Source organism: Hirundo rustica, chromosome 17 (assembly GCF_015227805.2).
Source record: "Hirundo rustica isolate bHirRus1 chromosome 17, bHirRus1.pri.v3, whole genome shotgun sequence".
Taxonomy (NCBI): Eukaryota; Metazoa; Chordata; class Aves; order Passeriformes; family Hirundinidae; genus Hirundo; species Hirundo rustica.
The window spans coordinates 5,873,426-5,892,673 of NC_053466.1; the positions used below are offsets into that span (position 1 = coordinate 5,873,426).

The following is a 19,248-nucleotide window of genomic DNA, read 5'->3' on the forward strand; positions in this document are numbered from 1 at the left end:
TTAACATTAAAAATTTCAGGTACTTTTGTTTAATTCTGACTATCTCTCTGCTTCAGCTGGTGTTGCTGCTGCTGGACAGAGGCTGAGTATCACAGTGTTACCTGGAAATGTAGGGCAATAAAAAAAGTTTTCAAGGTAACTGCTGCAGAGCTCTTCATGAATTTCATTATGGGTTTGCTGTCACGTTGCAGTGTAGTGGTAAGGAGGAGAATAGAGGAATGCAATATTTTTCCACTATCACTTCAGCTAACAATGTTTTTTTTATGGTCTTGGGAGGATATACAACAACGTTTGGCAAACAATCCCCTCTTTAACAGGCTCCAGTGTATTTCACAGGAGACCAGCTTTAATCTTTGGTCAAATTCAGTTATGCGGCGGAACGTTTCTTTCTGCCTATGTACAAATACAGGGTGGTTGGAGGAGTAAACCACCGAATGGGAGGTCAGCCACATAAACTGGATAAACTCCACCACTGCCTGCCAAAACTATAGTGAGAAGCTCCTTAATCTTGACTTGTCCCAGCTGCTGCAATGCTGGTTGTAGCCCAGAAAGGTAATCACAGCACTTAGCTGAGGTGGTGTACAAGCTCATTTGACTAACCAGCGATGGCCTTGAAATGTTTGAACAGTAGTCATGGGCTTCCTCTTACTTTAAATGATCAATTCCTATCAGAGTGAAAACAGAACCAAGTTTATGGCATGTGGGAGGAATTATGGTTCAAACAGAGCAGTGTTCCAAGAACAAATGCATAAAGAACATTGATTTAGCACTGAAAATGGGAGTATTAAATCCACGATGTTTAGATGCTTTATATGGGATTGAGGAGAGAGCCTGGTGGCAGCAGCAGAGTGTTTATGGAAAGTCTGAGTCGGGCAGAGAGGACAAAGGAAGGTGCATGGGCTGGGTGTGGGTAAGAAGCTGGCTGACAATCAGATGATGGAGCACACCCAAAGCTCTCCATGGACTCTAGGTCAGGATCCCAAAGGATAAATCATTGGCAAGAGCAGCCAAATCCTGAAGTGCAGATGGGACTTGACTGCTCCCTACATCTTCCCCAGTGAAAGTTGCAGGATTGCTCTCTATGCATTACAACTAATCCGTGAAATGTCCTATTCAAGTAAAGCACCTAAGCTTGTCTTAACTTCACTGAGGTTATTCATACACTTAAAACTAGGAACATATTTAAGTGCTTCGTTGGACTGGAGCCTAATTGCACTTTTATAGCTTTTGTTTAAATTAAAGGCTAGTTAGAGGTGAACAGCACAGTATTCGACAATTTCATGCACTTAGAAGTTAAATGTTAACAACAGTTCCTTTCTAACTATTTATATAGCTTCATTTTGTATAACTTGAGAAAACTTTTGTGTTTTCATTTAGCTTCGGTTGCATTTAGAAATGAAAAAAGTTTTTAAAAATCCAGCCACATTTACTGTCTAGCACACAGCTAATACCTAGAGCACACACTTCACAGCAGCGAAACAGTGCAACGTTTAGGGATTTTTTATATTTATGAGCTCTTATTCTAATTTAAAAAAACAGGTCAACATGTGCTTGCTTTTCACTCAGGTTGACAGAAATTAGGCACACATCCTAGACCAGGCAACGTACTTTAAGTAAGGCTGTGAATTTGAGCAGGCCAAGGACACTCAAAGCTTTTTCCTGGCTCTGAGATTTGGCCATTGCAGCACTTCACTGTTCCTGCACTGTTCCTGCCCAAACCAGCCTGCTGAGAAATTACTTCCCTTTCACTCTATGTTCTCTGGTACCATTTCTATCTTGCCCACAGACCAGAAGCATTTTAAATTCCCATCCTCAGTGTTTGCAGGGTTAAATTAATTTGCCAGCACAGAGAAAGGCAGGAGTGAGTTCTCTGCGCTGGGGGAACAGAGCATTGCCATTAATTGCAGGCTGAGCCACTGTTCACAATCCTGCCCTTCCTCATCCCTCATCTGCAGACACACACATTCAACCAGACCCTTCCAGGCTGCTTGCTCAGACCTGCACTTAGAGGAGCTTTCCCCACAGCGCTTCCATAGATTCCCAGGCCTGTCAGGCAAAGGAGGGGAAGGCTCCTCTCTGAGCAAACACAACACAAATTCCCTGTCTCGTGCTACACGCGGGTTAATAACACCAAGGCAATAAGCCAATGGAGTAGCTGGAGGTCAAGCATTTGTTTTCAGGCAGTGTACAAAATACAAGAGCAAAGCTTCAATGTCATTTTTATCTTGGGTTTAATGTAAACTGCACCATGACCCTCTGGGAGAAACGTGTGCTAATGAAACATCCACGGCGGGGATGAAAGCTTACTCCCGCCGCTGAGTGAGACAACTGCTCACTTTGTGGATGGAAATAACTAACATTTATGCCCTTCCTCTGAAATTTTAGGGGTACAGACTAACTTAGTAACAACACCCCAGGGTGCACTGTTTTAATTATTACTGCTGCTAATAATATTGCACCGTTATTCAAGTCTGAAGTACGGTGTCTGCCTGAGAGGTGTGTTTTGTACCACCCCAGAGGACAGCCCACTGCTGGGGCCTTCAGAAGACAAAATGCATAAATGCAGACTAACAAAAGTCTGGTAGCATAGAATAAATAATATACTCACCCCCTGGAGCAAAGAAGAAAATAAACTAATTAAGGAACTGTTTGACAACTTGAAGGCATCTACCACAGGTAAAATGCAGTTCCAGAGGGTTTCGTTTCTAGAAGCTGAGAAACAGGAGCTTGTGCAGAAGTAATACACAGAGATGATATCTCCAGTAATTTAAAGCTGCCTAGAGCCTCGCTGATAAATTCTGACACCACCTGAAACTGTGAGTGCACTTAGACCAAGATCCTTTGGTGCTGCATTCAGCAAGGTGCCCTGGGTTGACTGTAGTTTGTTTTTGAGACCACAACAGAAGGTCTACAAGCAACATTAACAGAGGAGAAGAACATTTCAGAAAGCTGGAGGAACAGAAAATAGAGTCCTCATGCTCCAATATCATAAAACTTTCCAACAACTTAACTGGCAGGTGCTGTTTCAGAGAAACCAAACCTTGGAAAGCGTCTAGATCAAGCTAACCAAGACAGGGAGCTAACATTTGCCAGCCTGTATCTGTCAGGTACTTCTGGCTCTGGCTACTTTTAAGAGTCTCTCACTTTTATTAGCACTAAATTCACTCAAAACAGGAGACACAGGCAAAACAAGCACAAACTGACACTATTAAAATGAAACACTGCATCAACCTGGAGTTCACAATTCAGTTTTACTTCAGACAGAAGAGTAAATTGTCTGACATTTTGGCCTGTTCATGTTTTTATCACAAAGACACAAACAACAACAACTAAAAGCCTTGAGGTTATGTGACCTGAAACTGTGACTTTCCTATACTATGAAACCTATCCAAATAAAATAGGAATAAGAACTTGCTAATTTTTAAAGCTACATCAGGGAGACATTTGGAGATAATACACACCTCACACTGCCAGTAGAACTAAATTTGCATAAACCTCTAAAGAAAGAAATGGGAAATATTATTTCAAACCATTAGAACTCCTTCAAAGCCCTACAAAGAACCTCAGATAAAGTATAACAGAGGTACATGCAAAGAAACATAAAGGGAAAAGAAATACCACCCTGAATTCATTGCCTGTCTTGTTCTGTTACTTCTTTTCATCCTGTAACGTGATATCATGGAGTGTAACGTAACATGACAGTTCAGAAATTTACAGGAATACCCTTTTCTCCCTGGAAGTGATAGCAGGCAACAACCAGCCATGGGCTCAAGGGAGGGAAATGAAAGAAATTCTAAAACGCCAGCACACAGCTGCAAGTCCTGGCTGGATCTCAGCAGCGCTTCTGCACTACAGATATGCACTTACCCGTGCAAGAACAGCTCACAGAATGTGTAGACAGCACCCCACCATTGCTCTTCTTCAGGAGAAAATGCTCTTTATGGCATGGAAATAATGTGGTTTTCTATTTTCAAGTTTAAAAAATTACCACAGTCTGTTAAGCATACTTTAAAAGGAAAAAAAAAACCCCAAAAAACAGTGGTGCTTGAGGTGAATGTGCAGGTCACATGAGACACATTTAGTCTGAGGATTGATGAGAAAAATTGAGGGATGCAAACCAGCTTTTTGATCATTTTGCCTTGTCCTCCCAGCTGACCAGGCTGCCCATGATGGCAGGTCATTCTCCAACGAGTGTTGCTAGTACAGAAACCTGGTCTTGTTTCTGCATGCCTCGGAGCGTGTAACGCTTTGGGCTGGGTTCACCTGCAATCCCATTTAAGCTGGCTGCCCTGGGCTCCTGAGGGAGGGACTTGCAGAGGACATTGCACTCTGCACACGACGAGCACTGCTGCCACGGCATCTCCATCGACTGCACGGGCAGCCAAGGCCATCACCCTAAATTAGATGCCTAATTTCCAGTCACTGTTATGCAACCCACCTTAGGTAAACTATTCATGTATTCAAGAGTACATTCTGGTGCGGACAAATCGCAGGGAATGGCTTCCAGTCTCGCTGCATTTAAACGCAACATTGCAATCAGTTATTTTTCATACTCCCTGGTTAATCAAATTCAGCCTTCACTAAATCTACATTTATTAGTGCTGACAGTCATGCAGAACTTGTCTTCAACAATTAGTATACACAAAGGCACTGCAAAAATGTAGAAAAGGAAAATTACTGCATTTGAACATAAGGTGGCTTTTTGGAAAAGGTTGCTCATTTTTATGGTTCTTTTTAATTTAGCCTTTCTGGTGCTCCTCTCATCCCACAGGTCAGTGTTAATAATCAAGACCTATGTTATACACTTTGCAGTATAATTAAAGTCACTACTTAATTGGAAAGCCTAGCACTAAACAAAAGGGAATCAATAATGAATCTAATGGGAAAAGCCAGAGAAAACATCTATTGAATATCAGAAATAACTGTGAGCTACTGCCATGTGTCCAGCACTGCTGCTATGGAGACAGCATGGAGTCTGGTGATGGGGAGGCTCTGCTCACGAGCCATGTCCTGCAAAAACTGTGGTACTGGCCCCAAAAAGGGGATGGAAGGTGTCTCACTATCTTTCTTTATTATTACTGGGAAATACAGTCACTATTTTAATCTGTTCCTCAGTCTTCCCACTGGAGTAATTTAACTTTGCTCAGCTAACTAAATATGCAAAGACTTAAAGGTGACCCGAGATTTGGGAGACCAAGGTTTGAGCCCACATTCCAGCGGATCAATCATTATTTGTGCAAGGTGAGCAAAGCTCCAGCAGAAGCTGGGAGAAGACCTGAAGTACCTCCATAACCAGGGTCAGGTCGTGGCTCCAGGGCTCAGTGTCAGCTGCAGAGGGACTGTGCTGATACAGAGCACTGGGCTGTGGGTGCTGGAGTACCCAGAACTTAGAGTTTTCTTGCCCAGCCGAAGAAACAGGTGAATTTTTTTCCCCTCCTTTGAGGGCTTTGCACAGTTCCAGTCTGAGCCCCTTACAGCCAAACAAGAAACAATTCCCAAAATGCAGTGACAAGCCTGTGGGGTACACAGGGATACACAAATAAGTACAGCTGGCCCAGGGGCAGCAGTATGAGTGAATTTAGGTTGTCAGCTGAGATCGCAAATGATCTGAGTCAGAGCTACAACACCAAACGCTGAGGAGGAGCTGGTCAGAGCCCAGCTCACCGCAGAGGAAGCAGCACAAGGATTTTCTCAGTCCACACCAGTTCCTCCCGCTCTTGGGCAAGGCAAAAGTCAGCTGAAACTCGGCTGCATCTCCCTGAGGCTGTATCTCCAGTTGTTCACACAGATAACGTGCATGCAGAGGTGCTGTTTGTAGGGGATTCACAGCCCGAGGAAAATGCACAGCCCATGTAACTTGGCAAAGCTGGTTAACAGCTAAATAAACTCCCAGAGCATGTGTCTACACCCCTCTCCTTGGCCCTGCTCAAAATCCACATCTGGACATTGATTTGGGATCAAATTAAAACACTTCAGTTAGTTTCATCTCTTACTGAATTTCCCTCCAATAAACAATCTTAATCTGTTGCCCAGAGGTAATTCTGTCTGCTCCATTTTCTCTCTCTGTTTTTCCTTCTCTCTGCTTCAATTTATATCATATGTTCAGAGTGGCCCAAAAAAAAAAAAAAAAAAGGATTTTTCAGAATTTTAGCATGTTTTTTTGGATTGATTGAGAGTGGGTGCAAAAAAATAAGTCAAATGCTCTCCTATAAAAAAAAACATAATTGAAATCAAAATATCATGCCTGTACTTTGATTGTGAAACACTGTTCCGCTTCAAAAACTGAAATGCTTAATTTCACCTAATGTCTCATTTTACTGGGACCTGATATTTAATCTGAAAGTATTGGTGGAAGCTAGTAATGGAAAATTCATAATTTCAAGAGTGATTTTTTAAATGGGAAACTAAAGGTTTCATTGGTTTCATTTGTTTAAACAGACATTCACAGAAGATGTTCAGCCTAACAAAATATTTTTAGGCAATTTTTTTTTTCCACTTGTCATTTTCTGCTAATCAGAAATTCTGATTCCTGGAAAGCTCTGGATCTCTTCCACTTCAAATATTCCTTGTGAAGAGGCCCATTGCATTGCACTCTGGTTAACCTGTAAAGAATCCTAAGGGTCTGTTTTAATTTGGAGTTTCTTGTGTCATTTCTCTAAGTGGCTCAAAGGAACGCCCAGCTTCCCCAGAGGATCTGAAAAAGGGGTCACGAGGCAGAGTGAGCAACAGAGGTGGGGAAAATCAAATAATCCCAGACCCAGCCTTCTGCATTGCACTGATGCCAAAAGCTGATGCTCTTTGAAAGCCACCTGCCTTGGTGCCCTGCAGCGATGTCCAGAACACAGGAGGGAGGGCAGGGGCCATCCAGCCACACCTCTGACCCTCCTCCCAGCACAGAGAAACTGCAAACACACCGATGATGTGGCTGCAGAGAGCTGCTGACTGATGGCTGGAATGTCACAGGGACTCCACAGAGATCTGGCGCCCAAGGAAGGGGCCACAGCTAAAGGCGATGGTTGTGCCTCTGCAGACAGCTGCAGCTCACTGAGGACCATCCCTGGCAGCAGGGCTGCTCTCTCTCCAGCTGCTGGCCTCACTCGAGCTGCTGCTATGAAACCTTTGAATGAACAAATCAGAGGTCTGTTTACCGAGCCTGGCCCCTTGGTAACGCTATTTGATCAATTCCAGAATTCTTTTTGATAGGTAATTAAAAAAGCTTTTCCTTAGGTATGGAATGGATTGAACCATTAATTACGCTTCACAGCCCTGGAGATGCAATTCTTTTGCTATTGTGAAATGTCTATGGCAAACCACAAAAATGCTTGCCTCCATAAAAGAACTGAATAAACGAAAGCAATTTCCCGGAGACACAGATTTCTCTGCGTTTTATGGCTAAAGACTTGAGTTGCCACGGCATTAATAAGTTTGTTCTTTAGGGCTGAATTTTCTCAATACAAACGTCCATGACCATAACACAAAGAAATATCTTCTTTGGCTGACAGAGTCAGCAGACTGAATCCACATATTAATATTACTGTTATCACTGAACTGCCACAATGCACTCGGCATCCAGTTGCACAAAAAAAGATCAGTTAAATTAAAGATCCTCACGAAGCAGCGACAATTTTGTGTAAAAGCCAATTTAGCCATTATGGAAGCTGCAGGATCATATTAACTTTTCTCAAAAGTATGCATAATGCATGACAGCGAGGGGTTTTGACAAGTGCCTGAGTGTGTGTGTCTGTGTGTGTGGATGTGTCCTGCATGTAAAGAAACCCCTGAAGTTATTTAAGTTGCATAGTCAAGCGATAGAAAGATAGCAAATGCTGGATTTACAGGTGGTGCACCTGTTCAATTCAATCCCTTGCTATGCAGCCCGTGCATCAAAAAGAACAGGGGAATTGATGTTATCCTGAGAGACAATGCTTATGTTTGAAAGCATCTGGTTAGCTGACACTTCCCAATTTTCCAGCATGCCACACTGTAAAACAAACAGCTTTTGTACATTTGGGGGCCTTTACCCCTGTCTTTGAATGACATTCCCTACGGTTTTGGCAAGTTTTTCTACTTTCTTCAACTTCGGTAAAGTCAAAATCTGCTGTCACATGGGGCTTTAGCACCTCTGCCCTCATGCATGACTGGGAAGGACTGAGTCTGAGCCTTTGTTACTGGAGCAAGGGCTGGTGTTTTGTGCCAGAGCTGGCAGCAGTGGAGGCTGTTATTCCTCCAAAAGGGCAGGAAGGGGGCAGGAAGGATGAATTCTGCCAGCCTGTTGTAGCCACACAGGGAAACCTGTTCTCCTCTGTACTGCAGGGGTTTAGGTGCTGACCCTGGGAAGTGCAGGATCTTCACCAAAATCTCAGCTCCCTTGCTCCAGGTCTGGTTTTGATTAATCAGTCAAACATTACCCTTTTGACATTTTGGTAAGAAGGGCACGGAGAGTTCCCAGCAGGTTTTACAGCTTTCCCAGGGGCAGGATTCAGGACTATTTACACCTACACATACTGGGAGGGATAAGTGACACAAATACATGTTCTTATGCTTTCCAACACACAAGGTTCATTGGCATCAGTAGATTATTTTCACTCGGTGCTCAGGCTTTTTCAATCACAATACTCATTTTATATATGGAAGAACATGTATGGAAATTACTCCAATAACACTTCACCACCAAATAACACTTTTCCCAGAGAATCATAGAACAAGCTCTAGCCGTGTGCTTACAAAACAAAAATAACCTGTTCCTTACTAGAAAAGCTTCTTTTTCTTCCATTTCATGGAGGAAATAAGATGTGTTAGTGAGGGCTAGAATTCCTGTTAATACTTTACTGCTGGGAAGAGAAATAAGGACATTAAACATTCTGAGCTCTGCACAACATATTTTCTACAGTGGTATAGCCCTTGAAAAACTTCAAATATTGTATCATTTATACATCTCTGATAGATATTTAAATACCTCTGATATTGAGAAGACAAAGCTGAGATATATTTATCATACCATGCTAGAATCAAACTGTAATTTTGTAATTATCGTGTGATTTGTAATCACAAGCAAGCAGTTTACTGCCATTGCCTCTGTTTGGCACACAAAACAACACGCCAAAAGTGCTCTTGTTTCCTGTACCAACAGAAATTCTTATCCTAAAGAAAAGATTTCTGAGCTAAAAGGAGTATCTGCAGTGGCAGCAGCAGGTAGGAAAGCAGAACAAAATGTGAGAAAAGCATCTCGAGGGCAGGAGTAGCCACCCAGGCTTGAGAGTTTGCTGCAGTGGAAGGACAGGGAGGTGACTCCAATTTAGGAGCCCTCATGGTCACGGTGGCTGACTGTGCACCTCTGTAGTGCAACATATTTTTTAATTTGCTGCATGGGGATGAAAATACCTCCTGAAAAGCAATTAAACTGCCAAATGTTTATGAACCCGTGCTTGTAGGTGGAACAGAAGGGCTATTCTATCAGAATAAGAGTGGACAACAATAAGAGGGGAGTTCAAATGAACTAAAATACAATATTTCTCATGAAGCTTGGAAGATTACAAGTCCCATATTTGCCTACTGAAATCACATTTACTTTCATAAATTGTGCCTATGAAATGCAGACTTGAGTATAAATTCTCCCAGTTCACATCTTTAATACCTACTGGTGAGGGCAAAAACATAAATTGATTGTTTTAAATGAAAGCCAGAATGGTGAGAAAGCAAAGTTTAATACTTTGGGAATGCAAATTCAGATAAGTGTTTTTATTCACAGGCTGGCCATGGATTTTGTACATGGCCTTGGACATTGATTCTACCTTGCTTCTCAATTTAAAAATGAAAAGCCCTCTCTTTTAAAAAATTATCAGTTCTGGGAATGACATGAATATATATCACAAGAAAACTGAGAATTGAGAGATGGAGAGATGAGACCACTGGGCAAACCAGCACACAGATAAGTTGGATAAGAGCGGTATTGCAAAGCCTGTCTCAAGCTCCTGGAGGTTTAGTTCTCTTCAAAACACAATTAGAGCAGTGTCTAAACCAAACAGTCAAGCTCAGCTTTGGTACACGCCTTTTCTATGCTGGGGGCTGCGGAGCTGGAGGCAGTTCCAGGAGGGGTCTCACAAGAGTGGAGCAGAGGGACAGAATCCCCTCCCTCCCCTGCTGCCCACGGTGGGGGATGAGCCCAGGACACGTTTGGCTTTCTGGGCTCTGAGCGCACTGGGCCATGCTGAGTTCCACATCAACCAACACACCCACAGCCTCCTCCTCAGGGCGGCTCTCAAACCTTTTAAGTGGGCAAAAGTCTTCTTATACAAAGGCATTCTACTTTCTCCACTTTCATTCATTTTGCATCGCAAATTCAGTCTGAAGGGGTTTCCTGTGACTCATAAGCATCTAGAGGCAATTGCATCAATTGCAGCACCTAGATCTGACCAGAACCACCTCAGAAGTGTCAAAACGTGACAAGGAAGGCAGTTCTCCCAGTAACACAGATATTTAATCATGTGCCATGGCCTGATGAGATCCCCACAATGAGAACGTCGCAAAGCCCATCTGAATGACTCACCAGAGCTCCTAAGTAAAACTGTGGGAGAGCATTAATATGAAGTGAAACATGAGTGCATTGCAAATGGTCTCATGCCTCTGACAGCTGCTGAGCTGGATTTGAGCTCTGCAGCCTTTGCTTTCGCATTTCCTAGCAGAACACATCTCATTTATCCTCATCCCCTGAGCACAGCAGCGAATAACAGCCAGGTCAAACCTCACCAACCTTCATTTGGGAAACCTCACTTTGACTTTAGGGTCTCTGGGCCAGATCTGATGCACAACTCCAATATTTGCATAACTACAGACTCTTTTTTTCCTCAGCATAATTCCATGATGGATTTTTATGAGACACCAAGAGAGGAGAATGAGACCATTGAACAAGTCAGTGTACTCGCATCGAATGTGATATCAAGGCAATAGATTCCTTTCTCTTTGCCACTTCAGTTACCCGAGTTTTCTGTAGCAGGGGTTTGAGAGAACTAACGCTGAGTCAAGACTTCTGAGATCAGTTTAATATGTAGCACAGCTAATGAAATTTGTAGTTAAGCTGAAGTTTTGTTTTTGGCAGCTTGAACTGCCTAAAATCCTAATTCAATTGCAATCTACTCACAGAGCACAGCTGTCTAGCTTGGCTAAACTTTTCTTACCACTTAATAAGATTCTTTTTTATTTAACTTTCAGTTCTGCCTAGGAGCCCCAGTGGGTCTTTTAAAACAGAAGATTATTATTAGAAATTAATTAAGTATTCTTTTCAATTCTGTCTCCTGAGAGCAACTAGGCATTGTTGCTGATCTCCTCTGCATTAAGACATTACTGATTGTCATTCATGGGATGATGGTGCGGATGTCTCATCTGGAAAATATATAACTCCATAAATATGAAAGATTTGAAAGTTATTTAATACAAAATATAATAAATCAGAGCAAATAATAAACATGTAATTGCAATGTCAAGCACAGCACAGGCGTGTGAAGACTATAAACACTGGAATAAAAATAGACACACATTCCAAAGACAAAAAAAAAAATCTTACTGCAATTACAGGACCCTGATGGATTGCACTTAGTCCATGTTTCAGCACACTGCAAATCCTGACTAAACAATTCTAAGAATATCAAACGCAATTAAAGACAATTGATTTGATAAGCTAGGGTTATTTTTAAGGGACCAGTGACTATTAAGTGTTTGCTGCACTGCCTCCCTCCCACTGCACGTGACTACAAGAAGCACAGACTAAATCTGCCACCTCTGAAGGCTTTTTCTAAATGAACCAAACCCAAAAATCACTGATATCCTGGTGTAATTTTTGATCTGAGGCCTTGAATGTGCATATTAATGTAATACTAACAGAATTAGCTATGCATTCAATATGGTACTTCACGCTTGAGATGGCAGCCAGTCTATTTCCTTTTCACTCAGCTCAGGGCTATCTGTACAAGTAACTGCTGTCATATTCCAACCAGGAAGGGATGTGAAGAGAAGAACGGCACCATGGGTCAGCAGAACAACAATCAATCCCTTACTCCAAATAATAATACAGAATTCAACTTACTTTTTCGGTCTGTAGTCAGGGATGGACCTGTCCAGTGATATCCTGTCACTGAGTTGGGCATTGTAACCATATTCTTCATACTTAGTCTCTGATTCGTGGCTATCGTCTCTCAGGGTAGCAGCCATTCCCCCTTGGCCCAAGCCTCCTGGACCTTCAACTAATCCCATGGGCTTTGCCAGACCTAAATGAAACAGATACAAAAAAAGAAATCAAATTATTTATATAAAGGATATGGAGAGAAGCTCTTCTGTGACCACAAAATGTTTTCAGATAAATGAGATCTGAAAACTCCCAGGAAGCTCAGCTCATAAACCCTTATGGCTCTGTGGAAATTATCATCAGCTTTTCAAACCAAAGTCCAAATCAACACATCTTGTAGTATCTGTGTATAATGAGCAAACTATAAAGAATCAATTAGCAGCTTTCACAATTCCTTCTTTTTCCAAAATGTCTAATTATTGTTAAGATAATTAAGAAAAATTTTCCCCATTAGAACTGGAGGGTTCCCCCGTGTAGCCCATTAAAGCTTCGCTCATTTTAAGGGAGTGATGCTGAATTTCTACCACATGTGGGTGTGCCAGTTTAACTCCACATTAATGTCAGCTCTGGTACCTGTGACTCCAAGACCATTGCAGCTCTGGTCAAGGTTTGGTTCCCCTGTTGGGGACATAGCTATGGACTGGTCATCTACTTCTGCTGGGTAGGAAATAAAGGATAAATCTGATTTCACTGCCTGAATCAACAGATGGGTCATTTGGACTCAAATACACACCCTGCCCACCCTGTTGCTACAAAGATGTGCTAAAACCATTTTAATGGAGCTGACACTCCACCTGGGAATCACTCCAGATTTCCTCTGTACTTCACATCTGACAAATGAAATATGTAAGGTACTCGGCTCTGCACAGCTCACAGCAGCAGAAACGTTGGACACTCAGTAAGTGCTGAGAAGTCAGCCAGTCAACAATGCATTTACAGGTTTCATTCACTGGTCAACTCAAAAAAAAAAGTAAAACAAAACTAAACCAACATAAAACATGCCCATATGATCATATCGCCAAGAACCTCTTCCATGGCAACAGGCATTTAATTTGGTGCTGAATCCTCATAAATAAGCTCCTCAAATATCCTGTGTTTAATGTCAAAGCTTTCCTTTCCAAGAGGCTATCAACAAGTGACAAAATTATTTATAAAAATCCTGGGAACACCATACAGGAATGTGTGACTCTCCTCCAAATCATTTATGACACCGAGTAAAGCAATTAGAGCTTGACCTGCTCAACGTTTTTCAAATGAAGATTTTTCAAGAGGAAAATGTCATTATTTCAACTAAACTATTAAAAAGAAAGAAAGAAACTGTCAGCATTTGGTAGCAACAAACACAATGGCAGTAAAAATGTGGGACTGGCTTCTCCAAGTCACATTAGGGAGGGAAGTTGAGACCCTCCTGAAGGAATTCTCTTGCACCTCACTGCTAACAATGTCCTTACTTGTTATAGTTCCATCACCATCTCTCTTTAGTGACAGGACAGACCAGAGAGACAGAGGTTCACTGCTGATCCGAAAGAGTAAAATCTTGCATTTTGCAAAATTCTCCTGCACTGCTTATGACAAGATCCTGTGCTAAGGTAAAGTGCAACAATACAAACAGTCACAAATTAACATAAAAAGGGTGGAGTACCTGCAATTCTGCTACTGAATTTCAGACAATGCTGACAAAAATCCGTAAATGCTGCAATCAGTGGTCGTGAGCAAGGGCAGACCTCTCCCCACCCAAAAGGAAAAACACAGCAGCCTAATCTTCCTGCATGATACGGTCTTAGACCTAATAGACACCACCAGCAGTGATGCTGCAAGCATGGAATCTCAATGGAGCTCAGTTCCTGAGAAAAGTCAGCATTTACCTCCAAAAAAAAGTCAAATTGGGCACTTCAGAAGTCAAAAGCCCAAAAAACTTGACAAAGCCTATGTCCTTGAAAGACATAGTGTGGACATTCATTTGATGATCATTTGGAATCATCTGTGCTAGGTTCTGTTATAACATCAAAGCAAATTGAAGATGACTTAATTAAAATTAACTGACCTGCTTTAATGAAAGGGTCTCCAAGATGTGGTGTGCTCACTTGACTTGAAGCAACAATTTAATTCCAGTAGCTGAAAACTTTATTCTTCATACTATATGCTCTTGAAGTTTATGGAACAAAACACTTGAGTCTTTATGGCACAAGTAATGCGAGAATGAAACCTCCAGCCCACAGGAAGCATCAAGCACTTGGTTATTTTACTTCTGAGAGAATCAGTTAGACAGCCTGCCAAACCATGCATGATGACAATTATTTCATATACCTTTCTCTAAATCTGATATTCTAACTCTTTGTGCTGCTAATCTGATCTTGTTCTGGGAAGGAGTCATCGTTTGTCCGACTCCCTCTCAGAGCATATTGCTGTGAGGTTTTTTCTCCATTCTCTACCCAAACTGTAGCTCAGTCTGACTGACAGTTATCCCAGTAATGGAGTAACACTGACCAATATACAGCAGCAATTAAAGAAATGACATCACGTTGCTTCCTTCCTCAAGAAGAGCACTAACGTGTCTCTTGAGGTTCTAAGGAACAATGAATATACTGTATTTTATATGTGTGCATGTGTGCTAGAGGCAGCAATTACAGGCAATGTTCCTCAATGCATGGTTGGTTAGCCAGACCATGTCTCACATATTTGCATTGCATTTTCCATCTCAAAGTTGATTTGCTGTCGCTTCAGCAATTTTCTCCTCAACAGAGAGTTTTCTCCTGTCACTCCCCAGGTCAAGATGATTATTTGCTAACCCCAAATCCACAGTTGCTGCACTGGTCAGCCTTTAAGAAAAAAACAAAACAAAACAAAACAAAACAAAATGACAAACCTCCCACCCCCCAAAAAAAACAAACAAAAACCCCCAAAATAAACAAACAAAAAACCCACCAAACCAACCAATCAACAAAAACACCCAACAAAACAAACCACAGAAAAGGAGTTTCACTTCAGCAACATCTTCACAAAAATAGGTTGGTACTAAGAGATGGGATCGGGGACAGGTGATGGGATGAGCATCCCCCAGTCTGGCTGCAGCAAAGGCTGCTGGTGAGCACCTTCCAGCACACCCTCCAGGCCCTCACCTGAGAGCGCTTTTCTGTTTTCATCTTGTTTTGAAGCTTATTGCAGACTTCCAGCTCCTTCTCTTACCTTTGGGTTATCACCTGCAGTCCTAACTCACACCCATCTTTCCATGGTATAAGAATCCAAGGCACACAGCCAGAGCCAAGGATTGAGATCATGGGGCCAGCTCTGAAATGGGGATGTGCAGAAAGGGGATGCCCAGTGAGCAGCTATTTTTAAAGCTGTCTTTTCTTTAAATTTTCTAGACTAAAAATATCTGCAGCTGATACACTGGGAATGGTCATAGGCTGTTCCATGCTGCAGATGACAATGAGGTCACAAATAATTAGTGTCTGTCATTCATTTCAAATTTATTGCTCTCACTGCAGAGATTTCTGTACAGGACAGAAATTGTTGGGAGAATGGAGAGCAGAACAAACCAGCCTTAGCTCCTTAACCAGATTAATTACTCCACAGGATGCATAATTTTCTAGGAAGAAAAGAGATCTTCTATTTTTCATCATAAACCCTGTCACAATGGGAAAAGTACTAAGGAGATTTATATGAGAAACTATGGCAAAAGCTAGATCAGATTATGGCTGTGATTATTTTACTATCATTTTTTCTTATTTGCAGCACAATTACAGGCGGCTGTAAATCAGGTTCAGCCAAAGTTCTCAGCCAAAATTAAACTTCTGACAAACCAAAATAAAAATAAGTGATTGAAAATAATAATAGAATGTCAGAACACTGACAGAACTGCTGCAGAAACTCCAAAATGCCCATGCTGGGCTGTCTCAGCCCCAGCTCGAGAAGGGCTCCAAAACCAGACTTCTGAGCTTTGTCTACACTTAGATCATCTGCACATTTGAACAGCTACAGAAAAGTATTTCAGTTTCTAGCACCTTAAAAGGAAAGGATAAAAACGTTTCCTTCTAAAAAACCTGGCATAGTTCAAAAAACCTGACACAGTCACCCAGCAATTCTATCTGTGACTCCTGAAACACTTCTCTTTTTTAAACAGGAAACATAAAACTCATCAGCAAAACAGTTTTTTCCTTCCTTTTCCAATTATTATTTCTCAACTGAAAGTATCACCGCGTACCATTTAAGGCAACAAAAATCTTTGGATCCTGGCTTAACCAAAAAAAAAATAAAAAGCATCAGGGACAATAGCAACTCCACGCAGATTGACAAAGCTGACTTTTAGCGTTTCCAGTTACAGCTTCGCAAAGAAAAGAAAAAGGTTCAGAGATTCTGAAACAGGTTCAGTAGAAGCTTAAACAAGGCTCAGCTCACAATGTCTTTTTAAGCTATTTTTACATAAACCCACCTGTTTAGAGGCAGGAATTAAAGCAGTTGCAGCTATTGAATCAGCCCTAACGCTTCCACCTTGAATTACTGTATTGTGCTAATTTTGTAATCTCGTTCTGTTGCAGCTAGAAACTTCAGCTGAAGGTTACAGCCTCAGTGGATGGCGTATCTGGAGGCATGGAGTGAAGCACTGATCTTCCTCCTTCAGGAGCTGCATGTCAGTGAAGCAGATGCACAAGAAAAGCAGCTGGTTGGAGGAGGAGGAGGAAAAGTGAGCCATTCAACACTAAGTTAAAGGTCTCAGCTCACCAGCTGTTTATAACTTCATTTTAGTGATCCCTAAAAATAACTATTAGCTGGTAATTTCTAAAGGAACACGCTCACACCAGAGAAAAGCTCGCTGCTGTAAACAGCCCCTGGCCTCTCACACACACCCAGCACAGCCCCACAGGCATAAATTCAGTGAATGCATCAGCAGCTCACTGCACCAATATTAAACCTGAAAAAGTAAAAGTATTTTTCTGTTGCAAGCATGAGGATCAAAAATATGCAGGGGTAGAAAAAAGTCTTATTTGGAACTATTTTACTATTTGACAGTGTTTCAGCCAACTTTGCGAAGAGTAGCATGCAGCATAAGGAGCTGCTGGTGTCTAGCTTGTGATTCAATCTAAATGTTAAACAGGGCCTGGCCCTTAATTTCTGCATATCCCAACTTTCCAGATCCCAAATCAGTTTCTCCCACCATGACCCTGAAGCAAGCCTACATAATATGTAAAATCTGCTGCCCAGAGAACTGATCTGAACTTTGCCCATATCAAAAGGTGCTCACTTTCAGAGTTGGAAGGAATGCTGAATGTGGAAATTTATTTTACATACAGCAACATTCAGCAAATCACATCCCACAGGGATACAAGCTCCAACTCATGGAAATTGGAGAGCAACAAACAAAACCCCATCTAATTTAAGTGACTCCAGCACTTCCATTTATCTGAAACCCAAAATACAGTTTTTTGGTGGATTTTTTTGTTTTGTTTTTTTTTTTTTTTTTAATAGTTGTAGTCAAGTTTGCTGCATCCCTGCTTGAAAAGTTTATGTCCCCTGGTGCCTGGTATCAGCCCCAAGTATCTCTGCAGATATAACAGGGAGAAGACAAACAGCATCCTGTAGCTGATGGCTCGAAAAGGAAAAAAGTACAGCAACTTGCAAAGCTGAAGCACTTGACATGCAACTTTTTTGGCTCTAGAAACAGGAGGTGCAGTGGTTTTGTAGCTTAACCTCATCTCCAGACCCCAACGGAAAGCCTGAGACAGTACTCCTCAGTTTTGATGCCCAGATGAGAAGTAATCCTGTAAGACATCCATCTGTGAGAAGAGTGCTGAGTGATGGTGAGGGGATGAAGTGATTTGGCAGCTCTGCCTGTAAGGGGGCTGCTCCTTTCCCACCCACAGCAGCCAGTCAGGCAGAGAATGCAGAACCAGGAGCCTCGGAAATGATGTAGATTATCTGCAAAGAGGACTAATACCCAACCCCTCGTGTGCTTTGCCATATGTTCTTCTTCAAAACAGAGACTTTTCCAGGATGCAGAGGCACTCCAAGACACAGCGTGTGAATATCTGTCAAGTGCCCAAAATACATTCTATGGAAAATTCCATGAAGATGCCCAGGGCTGTTCTCAGCATCTGGGCTGGAAGCTGACCCTTATTCCATCCTACACACTCTGCTCCCACCATATTGATGCTTTAATCCTTAAATCCTACGTGGTGAGTCCTACCAGGACAGGATTTGGCCAGAACAGTTTTTTCCTTAGAGTTTCCATGGCATGTAGTCCAGTCTCAGGATACCACGGCAGCACATGCTACACGAACCCAAAAAGACAGTTCCCACCCCAAAGAACTCACCATCAATAAAGACAAGAACCAGATGCAAGAAAGATAATGAAGAAAGAAGACATGAAGACAATATAATGCGGTCAAGGTGTTTCTGAAATGACCCTTTTTGTAGAAAAGCTTGTGATAAGAGCTCCCTAGTCATTCAGGTGATTTTGAGATGGTGAAAGGTGGCAGCTCTCTGTCTGTAGAGGGAAGGAGTCCACCCCTGGTGAAGCTGCCCCATGCCAAATGCAAGACTGAATACTTTGAGGAAGAGGAGAGGAGTATCTGAGGAAATAAAAAGACTGAGGGCCAGGTACAGGAGACGGGCGTAGTAGGACAAGCTGTGTTAGTCATCTTGGCACAACATGGAGAGGGATCTGGTTCATCGGTGTTGACAAAAGGCCTGCTGGGGACAAAAAGGAACAGGATGTCCTTGCAGAGCCATGTTCCCTCTGAATCTGCTATTCAGTGGCGCAGCACACACACCACTGCCCTCTTACAGGCCTGATCCTTTGTTCCTTGGCTTCACAGAATCTGCAGCATTGCGTAGGCTACTGCCTCTCTAGACACAAAATTCATTAGTGCTTTTTAATTGGAAGAAATACAGTGTTTTTATGTACAGATATCTAATATCAAAAGTAATTGCTTTTATAGAACACTCATTTGGAGCTGGTTACCCCTTGAGATGAGAAAATGTATTCTAATTACAACAGATAATTCAGGAGGAGATAAACAGATTGACGACTGGAAGGACCAAGAAATAGCAGCTGTACAGTCCACTGGAGATGAAGATAAAAGCTCATTTGTGAGGTAGGACACCGATCCCAAATTTACAGATAATAGGAG

General features: G+C 42.0%; 1 protein-coding gene across 5 annotated transcripts in view; it reads right to left on the reverse strand.

The window, feature by feature from the left end:
* GALNT9 (polypeptide N-acetylgalactosaminyltransferase 9) overlaps positions 1 to 19,248 on the reverse strand; it is a 251,345-nt gene that overhangs the window by 89,616 nt on the left and 142,481 nt on the right. For all 5 annotated transcript variants that reach the window (XM_040081034.1, XM_040081033.1, XM_040081031.2 and 2 more), the window contains one exon: positions 12,080 to 12,260. In XM_040081034.1, coding sequence (XP_039936968.1) covers positions 12,080 to 12,246 — 167 coding nt within the window. In that variant the 5' untranslated portion in view covers positions 12,247 to 12,260. The remainder of the gene's footprint in view (positions 1 to 12,079; positions 12,261 to 19,248) is intronic.